The sequence below is a fragment of the Temnothorax americanus genome, unplaced genomic scaffold (assembly GCF_048541705.1).
Source record: "Temnothorax americanus isolate GAGA-0224 unplaced genomic scaffold, ASM4854170v1 Scaffold45, whole genome shotgun sequence".
Classification (NCBI taxonomy): Eukaryota; Metazoa; Arthropoda; class Insecta; order Hymenoptera; family Formicidae; genus Temnothorax; species Temnothorax americanus.
The window spans coordinates 617,060-629,164 of NW_027509602.1; the positions used below are offsets into that span (position 1 = coordinate 617,060).

Genomic DNA, 12,105 nt, shown 5'->3' on the forward strand with positions numbered 1-12,105 from the left:
ATTTCCCTCGACTAATCGACTAACCCGACATTCGAATCTTTTCTGAACTAAAGAACGATTTTGAAATTCGAGCAATCGACTTCGATCTAATCGATATCACCGACGAGGTTGTTCTTATCGATGTCGGTTTCTTCATTTGAAATTTGATACTATTAAACTTTATTAGATTTTAGTAGAAATATATCACAATTAACAAATATTTGTTATTTAAAAAAAATAAAAATTTATAAATATATTCCTGTTTTTGTTTAATATTGTAGTCTTTTAGACATGGCAAATCACATTTGTTTCTTTTTTCTCTTCAAAGACTTGATGATTTACTTCTTTTGTTCGTTAAACAATTGTTTCAATATAATTAGGTTGCATAATTACATATAACAAGCTCTTGTTGTACTTCTGTTAATTAACTATAAAAAACTATTAAATAGAAAATTTTTTGAGCTCAAGGTATACGATTTAACTTTAATCATACTCTGTTAGAAATTATTGTATATTATAATTTTATAATAAAATAATTATTTGTTTAATTAAATAATTTTTGTAAAAAAAAAACTCATTTTATATTTAATAACTGCAGTAAAAAATAAAAAATTAATCGACTATATTCGATGTTTCCAAAATATAAACAAAATAATTTTTGTTTTTCATAATAGATTATTTGATTGACAATGAGTCACGCAGAATTTCGCATAGCTTGAGAAACGCTCTGTTTGCTAACGCCCTCTCGATGAGCATTGCCGCTAGATTAAAAGGCAGTAAGATGAATGAAACTCGTATAAAAGAAATATGCTTAGATTAATTAAAAAATAAATTATTTTGTTACTTTTAATTGCATTAGAAACATTGTCACTCACAAATATTTTAAATTGTTACCACTTAATTCAAGTACAATACGCAGAGAAATAAATAATAATTGTATTATTATTATCTTTTATAAATTATTATTAAAGACATATGTTTCTCTTAATTTTTAAATTACAACAAAAGAATAATCACAGTATTTACAGATCCAATCTTGGCAGAGAATTAATCGGGGAATTAATCGGAGAATTATATAATTAAACAATTTGTATCACTATATTGGTTTAGGATTTCTTCACCATGATCCGGAAGTAATTCCATTATCGATAAGCTATTATCATATAACTAAAATAATATTAATTATTTTTCTTTATTGAATCAGTTCTTCTAAAACACGAGTTTTATTTAAAATGTTGAATAAAAATAGATTTACATTATATGTACAATATATTGTTACTTTATTTTATTAGACACACGCACACACACACACACACACACAATATATAGTATGCAGAAAAAATTAACTGTATTAAAGCAGTTATTGATACAAAGTAACAATCAAATATAATAAGAAAATGAAATATCTTAATACACTTAATGCAATCGAATGTTTAAAAAAAATCTAAAGTCTAGTTTTAAAATAGATAAATTTTGGAACAAATCTTTTCTAAAAATAATTAAATTATTTACGTTACAAGAAAATATAATTCCCTCATCACATGTCGAATCTCGAATCTCTTTCGACGGCATCGCTTTATCATGGCGAGATGGCGCCGTAACAATCGCCAGAAAATCCAACCGATGAGCCCGAGTCATTGTCATCAGGACCACTTCCTGTGCGTTCGCGGCTAACGTCTGCCTCTCTCGTTACCGTTGACCTGCCGACCGATCCGGGGCTACTGACTTGGCTTGGAAGGAAGACACGCGCTTACCACCGCCGAAGAAACGACGGCTGCCGTTTGTAAATTGGTCACGGTCGTGTACCGCGGCCGTCGGTGACTCCTTCCTAAAGTCGTCAGCCAGCCCGACGTCGGCAAACACGATCGTGAGGTCGCGAAGCGGGTGAACGGGTTGACGTGACGCGCATCCGAGCGTGCGAGACTCGCAAGATTGATCTATCATTGTCTTGTCTGGCCGCCGTCTGGACGGTTGATTGCCATCGGGCCAAATATTATTATCTTCCCAGAATTCCCGCGGCCGATTACCGATTTCGCGTCGTCTCGGGCTACACCGGGGTCACCGGGGCGCTGGCGTTGTTTTGTAAGAGATAGGGAAATCTAAGGAAAAGCCCATTGAATCTCACTTCGTATGGGAAATTATATTATGAGATTTAATTTTTGATAAATCCACATTAATTTTTAAATCTTTCGTTTCTCTTAAAACTGGTTTTAGAAATGCTGAAAGCTTTTATATTTTATTTTGTTTTTTTTTTTACAAACGTAATAGCAAACAAAAATTAAAAAAAAAATTAAAAGAGACGTCTTTGAGCTGCATTAAACTGAGTATTTAATGGTTGTTAATAAACTCGTAACTTTTAAAATAAATCCATATCAATTTAACAATTTTGTGTTATAAATTTCTCGCAGCTTTTAACAGGGTGAGAAAACCACCGATCATCGAATTTGCCCTTATCATTTCATTGCAATACATTAACGAAGATAAATTATTGTAACTTATTTATTCTGACAATTCGTAAGCGTCAAAATGATGCGCCAATTAATCACTATTCCTCGGTTAAAGGAAATTATTAAAAAAGGGAATCGATCTCTTTTCCAATGAAGAGCAAAGATTTAAAGCGTGTTTCGGCGAAGAAAAAGATAGACAGTCGAAAAATTCGAACTCGTCCGCGTGCACACGAGGGGGGGAGGGGGGAGATTAAAAGCGCTGGCGAAGGGTGCGAGGAAGGGTGAGAGGCAGCGAAATGAAGAAAGAGGAAGAGAGCGAAGTTCGCGGAGTGCGCGCGGCTTGATCGAATGCGGATGTGCGTGCAGCCGGTGTGGCCGGTGGTCGACAGCCCACGAATCGGGGGAAAATTATGGGTAGGTCCTCTTTCGTATACATGTCGGTGGTGTTCGATGCTATCTGCCTTCACCTTCCGGGAATTTCGCGTTATAAATAGGAGGGCCGAGATGGTAGGAGTACATACGCGCGCGCGCGTGTGTATTTACACGCGTGTGTTGCGTGTGTTGCGTGTGTCTCGGTTCGACTGCACCGAGGAGTTGCAGCGAGCTCTCTCTCCTCGTCCGCGCCGATGAAGAGTAGCTGGGGATATCCCGAATATTCGAATTTCGGTACCCGCGCGATTTATGCACCCCGCTTTCTGGCGCCGCGCCGCCGCTGCCTGCGCCCCGTTCCGTCCCGCAGGGCGGTGCAGGGCTGCGAAAGGGAATTCCAGTCGGTGCACGAAAACGATTGCTACCTTCGTCCGAAAAGGAGCCGGCAGCGCGGTGATTCGTTAACGCCTCGTGCGGAACCTCCGCTCGTTTGCTGACCCGGCACCCCCATTCAGCCCCTGTCCTTGTCCCCTTCTCTCTCTCTCTTTCTGCGTCTCGATTATGCGATCTTTAGACCCTCCGCTGAAATTACGGGATAATTATGTGGCGTCGTTATCCGATCGTAGTTTATTCTAGACCCGGAATCTTTTACGCGATAATAAATCCCGATGTGGCGAATAAGTATGCATATACGAGCATTTGAATGCCCGTTCGACAGTACACGGCCTCTGAAATTATCAGTGCATAAGCAACGTAGTATCATGACTTTCTGTCCAAATAAAAACATTTTATCGAAAAGATAAATGCATGAGTGTCGCACGAGGCGGACTTTTGAAAGATCGTCCGTTTATATACGAACGTCTGTGTTTCCACTAACGCAACTATAAGTCGGAAATGTGAAACGACTCGACGCATAGAATAGATTTTTTATGATTTCAAATTAATATGAAATTTATATCCGTAATTTTTTTGGACTTAAGATAATTCTTTGATATGCATATAAATAAAAAAGTTTTAAAATTATATTTTCCTTTCCTTCTATGATATATAAGAAATTAATGTTTTTCACTAAATTTGTTACTTGCTCTTTATATTATTCTTTTTAAACAAGTTATACAAAATAAAGCAGTATAACTTTAAGATTCTTTATAACAAATAATATTTAACTGCAAATTTCTTTAGGAACTGTATCTCTCGCCGAGTGTCGTTGATCGCGTTTCTCTTCGCTCATATTTATCGCGAATTGGACTTGATGTCACGTTTCCGATATATGCGCGGCGTGAAAGTGATATCGAATTCCTCGATAGCGAAGAAAACGAAAAGCATCAAAACGAAATTCATCTCCATATAGGCGGCGCTTGATAAATTGGTACACAAACGTGAGATCCCGTGTCCCTCTGCTCGCCAACCCTTTAATCCCGATGTATACACCGTGGTGGAGAAAAGAGGAGGCGCAGCGCGGTTGGCTACTTTATACTCCCCGTAGGCTCTATCTGCCTGCCTTACCTTGCCTCACCTTGCCTCTTGCTTGCCTGCCCTCCTGATGCCTGCGTGAAAGGGGAGGCATTACGGGGTTACTAAAGTATTGTATGGCCTCCCCAAGCCCCATAAGGATAGCCCTCAGGCACGCACCCCCGTTATCGTATGCGTATGCATTTTTTTCGCTGGTGCGTGCGCGGGGGCTGGTGGCTCGCAGCCCTTATATGTGCAGTGAAGGTGAAGGGGGCATCGGGTAACACGGGCAGGCAGGCAGCCACCCAAACGACCGAAACCTGAATGCTCACCCGCGAGGACACGGCTTGTTCACGTAAGCGTGTCTTCTTCGCTTTCCTCATTCGCGTGCATTCCTCTCGTGCCACCCTCTTCCTTCTCTCTCTCTCTGTCTCTTTTCGATCTTCCTGTACTTTTGTCCTTCTCCTTCTCTCTCGATTCTACTTGATCTTCCGAGAACACACCTGTATTTACGATCGATAAGGGCCAACGCTCGGAAACAGGTGATTCCGATATCGCGCGTAAATAAGGCGCCGCGGTCCCCTTGCAGCGGTGGAGACGCTTCCCTTATCTTCCGCGGTTATCGCCCGTAAGCTCTCAAGAGATCCAATTGCGATATCGCACGGATATATTCCGCACTCTCATTGACTCGACTGACCTGGCGATTCAATTCGCAAATTTGAATGTTATTTTTTACCCCCCCCACCCCTACAAAAATCGATAAGTTGCACGAACTATATCGAATATCAGTCGACGAGTAAAGTTGACCGATGGAATATCGATCGACGAAGAAAATATATGCTTCGCCGTCTTTGGAAATGCAATAGCGCGATGGATCCACGAAGAGAGAGGAGATACTCTCGCGCAGTCTTCTGCCGGCATAGGTATAACATACCGTGAGTGTTCCGGAGCTAAACCTAGAGTGCTAGAAATACACTCCAAGTTAATTCAAGTGCATCGCCTTTGCTGTCGCTATGTACATTCCTTTCCCCCATTCTTGTTCCCGTAAATTTTTCTTTCTTTATTTTTTTATAACACGAAGACGTCATTTCGAGACGTCTGACTGAAAAACTCGCCCGTCATCCGTCCGCCACTGTAACAACAAATTGTAATATCGCGAGTCTCGTGTAATTATGAATCTAAACGTAAACAATATACGCGTTGAAAAAAATATTGACTCTAGATCTTATATAGGGGATTGCGCCCCCTCCCTCTTCTGCGAGTCACCCGCGCCCCTGTATTTTTCGAATAAAAGTAGATTTTCCGAGCGCGATGTACGTGAGGAGTTAGCCGGATGCACCGTTCGCATACGCTCCACTTGATGCTCGAGAGGAAGTATAGCATTCACCCTCGCGATTCGAGAACTCAACTTCCTCTTTGGACTTCTTCATCGTTTCGAACCCTCCGTGAAAGCTAGCAGGTTCCGCGTCCCCTAAGTGAGAAGGGGATGCGCCACTTTATCCGCGCCCTCGAAGTACACGCTACGTACACTGGCAGGTATACCGCAGGCACCTTTATTCCGATCGTCATCACTTTCCTTATCCGTATCAATCATTTCGAGTGACGAGCGTGCATCGAGCCGGCAAAACGCAGCGAGAAGATAATTCATTTCAGCAGCGCGCCACGACCTCCTTTTTTTGGTCCGTCAATAAATTTAAAAAGACAATAACTTTATTTTGATAAACTGTTACACCCTAGTGAAAAGAATGTAAAAATAAATTTTGTGGTGAACGCGACTGCAAGTAGGGATAAAAGTTTCTACACATTTCTAAAAATTCTTCGTGAAACCGCAGCGAGAAGTCGCGGAAGCGTTGAAAATAAATTTACGCGCTTTACGGGGCGGTCAGTGAGACACGGTGTTAATTAAATGTTACGGTTGGGCCAGCGCCCGACCAATAGGGTGGTTGACGAAGAAATTATACTATCGGAAAGAATATGAATGCATAAGCAGCGCGTATACCGTATACACATACGCCGCACTCGCGTCTCTCCGTCCGATTCTCTTCACTTCTGACTTCCTGGTCTCGCTCTTTCTCCGCGATCTATCTCGTAGTTCACCTTTGCCCGTTCACTCGTAAAATGCAAATCCGAGTAACGGCCGTACTCGGGGGTTTAAGCCGGATCTCGTTGAATGGGATCGTAAAACGCAGCTAAAGACTGGCAACGGCACCACGCCATGACGCAATTATGTCAAAGAAAGCATGCTTCGAATAATATATTATTGTTTCCTATTCGTTTCCCCATCGCACCCCCGAGGTGATTCTCGTTTAACGGCCGTGTGTAAGAAACGCGCCCTTAACGTCGGCCTACATATCCGCTTTTCACTCCTCCGATAATGGGCGAAAGCTCGCTCGCGCCAGAGGGGCTACACCGTTTCTGCGAGCGGATTCTTCGCCGATTATCAAAGCCGTCACAACCATATTGCGTAGCGACTCACCGAGCTTTGGAGCAAACCCGAAGTTATATTTGACGTGATTGCGTGCTGTATAAGAATTGATGAGAAATTATTGTCCAAAGTTATAAGAGTTCGTAATTTCTAAAATTAGTCATTTATTTTATAATCGCGATAAGTCGACTTTACGATATATACATATATATTTGTCGTAATGTCCGTCAGATATTGCTTAAACAAATTTGCGATAATTCCTCGGTCTCTCGTGTCCGGAAGATGCTTCATGCTGTCACAATAATTACATGAGAAAAAAATATCATTTAAATCTTTTTCAATGCATGTTATTATTTCGTAATAACTTTTTGTATTATTGTTTTATAATAATTACATAATTATTATAATAAGTAATTAATTATTTCATTACTCGAAGCTTATTCATAGCGATTGCTCTCTTACTCTGATTATTTCTTCTAGTCAATTATTGATCCGCGTGTATGTTGAATATAAGCTAACACATCTTCAATACGTGAGAGATTTTATATTTTGCCATTTTTTTTTAAATACAAATTTTTGTATCGACAGATCGCGTTTTTTTAAGTGGAAGGAGGAAAGTTAGGCGTTTCAAACTACCAATTTAAATGCCGATCCGATGAGCCGGCCAATACGCCTCGCAGAGTGCAAGGTTATTAAGGCACAGTCTGGTCGGCGAGTTTAGGTAGATTGGCCCACACGGGGGCCAGTGCATTCGAGAGCCTCGTTGCTCGTTGCCCATCGACGGCAGGCGAAACTTGACCTCGGATTACTCAATGATTTTTTTCTTTCTCGTAACGAATATACGCACGACCTGCTTTCGTTGCAGAAATGACATTGCACCTTAATCGTGGCGAACAAACTTCGTAGCTTACCTGTTTGTACAGAAAGAAAGAAAGAAAAGGATATCGCGTGTATAAATCTTTATACAGAGAAATCAAGAAAATCTTCTCTTGATATGATAAAAGGCATCGTATCAGATTTCAATGTAGCGAAAAATGTATGTGACACAATATACCTATATCCCTTACAGAAATTTAATACCGTAAGTGATTATTTGGCTAGTGATCAATTACTTATTTTGAGTATTAAAAACATTATAACATGCTTAACAGCATTATAACAATGCTTTTAATACTCAAAATAAGTAATTCATCACTAGCCAAATAATCACTTACAATATTAAATTTCTGTAAGGGATGAACATGAATTAAGATGAGGATGTTATAAATATGATCCAGTATATAAGATAATTTTTGTATTATTACATACTTTATTGTAACTAATATCGCTAATTATTTGTATCATTTAATTATTATATATTACTACATTATACATACACATATTCTTCAATACATAATTTGGCACATTTATATATATATAGCTTTCGCGTATTATATATATTCGAAATTTCACTAATAACTAACGTAACAAGATTTTTGACGATTATCTTCTTCTCTTGAAGAAAATCTTGGCCCAGTATCATTCACATACGATAAAAATTTATTAAGTCTACGAAGAAAATCTTCGTTTTGTCTAATCGTGTCACTTTTAATTTCGGGCAAAAGTCACTTTTGTGCCTTTCAATTTGATTCTGTCTTGAGCATTCTTGGCATGCGACGCGCGCGCCCGACTATTTCTGTTCCAATAAATTCTCCGCGATGTTTTCGGGTTAATGTCGAGATTTTCGCATTTCTCTCTGTTTCGGCGAAAGGGGAGCACTAACCCGACCGTCGGCAAGGACGAGTGCTCGGGGCGCCGTCGAAGAAAAACAATAAAACGAGAATTGGCACGTCTGGCGAAACAGTTGACTCTCTCCGCCGTCAATTCAACTGGCCGACTTGCCAGGACGTGCATCTGAACTATCGCATTATATGCGCGAATTATCGTCGCACGCACGGCTCCGAACTCGGCCACCGCTCGGGCCATGTGTCACTGACATATACCGTGCCGCCGAAAAAGTAAGTAATAAGATTAATTTTTTTTTGAATATGATACCTTTAAAAATTTGAAATTTTTATTTTATTTTTTCCTAAAATTATCTCGGGTGGCTTTATTGACGCTTATTTCCAAAAGAATGTATTTTAAATATTTAAATCATATATCTAAAAATTTTTCAACTACGCTTGATTATCAAATTGATACGAATTTCTTTGGCCAACAACGCAGATGTAAGACTTTTTCTCAAAGACGGTCGAATCGAATATGAGACAACTTTCGGAAATAAATGAGCTTAGGTCGCGCTCACGCGCATTCATTACGGAAGCGACGTTTCGTAAAGAGTTTTATGGTGAATTTATTGTTTGATTGTCGCTCGCGCATATCCCACGATAAAACGCACCCTGCTATTGGATATGCCAGCGGCGCCATTCGCTCGAATAAACTTTTCCTTGGCACCCTTTCGACCCGGCTGGCGACAAATAAGAGATAAACCCTTCCTTATTCAGTTACAATTGTTTCAGTTATCGCGACTGACACAAAAGCCATGACACAGTTATAATGACCCATACAAGAACAAATTGCATAAAAAAGAACTCTATGTATAAAACAAATTTGATTCGCTTTGGCAACGATTGCATGCGGCGTCGATAAATAAATCCGTAAATATATATGTTTCGGGTAAACATGTTTTTAAAATGCGCACATTATTTCATTGCCACAACGCGCGCTAGGAATAACGTTGCGCGCGCAACATTTTATGAAAAGCGGCACAACAAATAAACAAGCACGATTTAGCGGTGTACGTTTCACAAAAATAAAATCTAATTATAAGATAAACGGCACACATTTTTGCGATCGAAAAAGTTTTCGCCCGCCGGCCTGATTGATCTTATATCGCGTTGTTGCGCGTAACAGAGAATTAAGAGTGCGTAATTTGCAACTTGTATCAATTATGATATCAACATTAGCAACAATGGCTGCGTTCGGAAACGTCACCCGGAGTGCACACGAGTATACTCCCTTCTCTTTCTGTCTCAGCGAGTTAGAAGGAGAAGGGGAGCGTACCCGTGTGTACCCGGGTGACGTTTTCGAACGCAGCCAATGTCGAACAGATCTATAAATGACCTGGCTATATATACATTTTAATCCGGTACGAACGATAAGAATGCACATTTATGACAAATTCTACAGTTGTTACTTGCAGTTAATGTATTTATCGATCATTAATCATTGGCGATAAGTGAAACGATAATTATATTTACGGATCCGTTCTGGTTCATCCTGGTTCATAATGCAGATGGCGTGAAGTATTTACTCAAAATTTTTGACATTATCAATTGCAACGTCATGCTATGTCTGCATGAACTCTAGATATATTTTCTGCATATTTGAATAAAAAAAGGACATGGATTAGTAACAATTGTACTTACCATTTTTCAAGTATTATTTACAAAAACGTGTTTCCACGTCTTATAAAACGCTGTATACGTTTTTTCTTCACCTTTCCCGTCATCTACAGCGTGATAGTATATTTTAAAATGCACAATAAAAAAATTCCTCGATCACGTAAAGTTTGCTAGTCAAAAGAAATAATTAAAAAATCAATGTCAATTTTAATGAATAATGTAACGAGCAATGATATATGTTTCAATATTGTTCTTTGACATATTTCTTTCACGATTGCCTTTCGATATTTTTTGCAAGAATGTATTTACCGCAAAATCGCACGCAAATTGTTCTGAAATAACATCAATGAAAAACATATAATTTTGAAAATAAATAAAGAAAATGTATTGTAAATAAAATTTGACGAGAACTTTGCTAAGACATATATCATGTAAATTTTGCCTTCAAGATCTATATATTTTTTAGATCTATTTACTTATTTATAGAAAGAATATCTAAATTTTTTAAGTCACTTCTAGATGATTATATATAACACTCGGGAACTTTCAGGATAAGTATTTAGAATTAATATCTGAAGTAGATATTCCAGATTTTCCAGATAAAGATTTTCCAGATGTGTTAAATGATTTGAAAATTATCCAGAATATATTTAGAATATATTTATATCTTCTAGTCAATATATATACCTATATTAATAAAGATAAGGAAGGAGCATTTATATAATTTGTCTCGGCAAGATTGTTTGGCGGTATGGAACTTTGTACCGATGATTTGGAAAAGTAAGATGATACGATAATTAATAGCGGGTTATTATATTAATAGCGCGTATCGCGAAAAATATTTTTCTTTACCCCGGGGTGTATACCCAGAAATCGGCGAAAACATGGCCGGTTTTTAATTGGCGGACGAAAAGAAATCTCAGAACAATAATCGTTTTTTGCCCCGAAAGTTTATCTCGTCGCTTGTATTGATTAAAAAGAAACAAACACACGTTGTCGAACATGATTTAATAAAATTCGAATTGATTACTGCAAAAGAGTACACGATATTGCCAAATTTATCTTACTTTAAAAATAAATTTGACGCACGGCAAAAGTAATAAATACGCACTTTCTTTTGCTTCCTCATAGAGGAAGCTTTGTTTTCGTAAAAAAAAATTTTTTGAGTTGCTTTTGCCAATGCGTTCAGAATGTTCTAAAACGTTGAAAAATCGCTATTTAAAAAAAATGTCGGTATGTGTGTATGTATGTGTGTATGTGTGTATGTGTGTATGTGTGTATGTATGTGCCAAATTTACCGAAATTTCTATAACTCCAGAACTAATCAATCAAATCTTAACGAATTATATATGAAATAGGGGTAGAAAAAAAACTGAAGAATATAATAGAATTAATAAAAATTGCTAATAATCAAGGGGTTTTTTTAAAATAAAATTTTGAATTTGCAGAAATATTTGTTTATGCTTTAATTTCCGCAAATTTTGAGATATCGATCTATTTCTAATTTTATTATATTTTTCAGTATTTTTTCTACCCCTATTTCATATATAATTCTTTAAGATTTGGTTGATTAGACTTAGCTTTATACGCGATCAAAGGTCCCTAATTTTTAGAAAAATGTCTGTAATAACTTTAACTTCTGTAAATTTTAAGATATTGGTCTATTTTTTATTTTGTTATATTCTTCAGTCTTCTCTATTTCTATTTAGTTCTTTAATGCCGGTATTCATAGTCGGGTCTTATATTCAAGATCGTCTTAAGTATAGTCTTAAGGCGTCATCAGCCAATCAGAGGGCTGTATTAGCATCTTAAGACGTCACTTCCTCTATGAGGAAGCCAAGTGCAAATTTTTTTACATACGTATCGTATATTATAATAAACAAAATCGAATAACGATTAAAGTAATTAAGGTAATCGAAATAAATGTAATACAAATTACCGCAAAGTAGCCTGATTTGATACTTTTTATCACAGACATTAAACACTTTACCGTTAATAGACAGATAAACTTGACTTCTTATTCTGTTTGTCAACAAAATATATAACTGTA

The 12,105-nt window shown here is 37.9% G+C and overlaps 1 protein-coding gene across 5 annotated transcripts in view; it reads left to right on the forward strand.

The window, feature by feature from the left end:
* Positions 1–8,075: 8,075 nt before the first annotated feature.
* LOC143903334 (uncharacterized) overlaps positions 8,076–12,105 on the forward strand; it is a 39,438-nt gene continuing 35,408 nt past the window's right edge. For 4 of the 5 annotated variants that reach the window (XM_077416858.1, XM_077416860.1, XM_077416857.1 and 1 more), the window contains exon 1: positions 8,076–8,669. Coding sequence is in view for 2 of the 5 variants with exons in the window: in XM_077416857.1 (XP_077272983.1) it covers positions 8,583–8,669 (87 nt within the window). In the remaining 3 variants the exon portion in view is untranslated. The remainder of the gene's footprint in view (positions 8,670–12,105) is intronic. The other variant, XM_077416859.1, reaches the window with a different exon arrangement.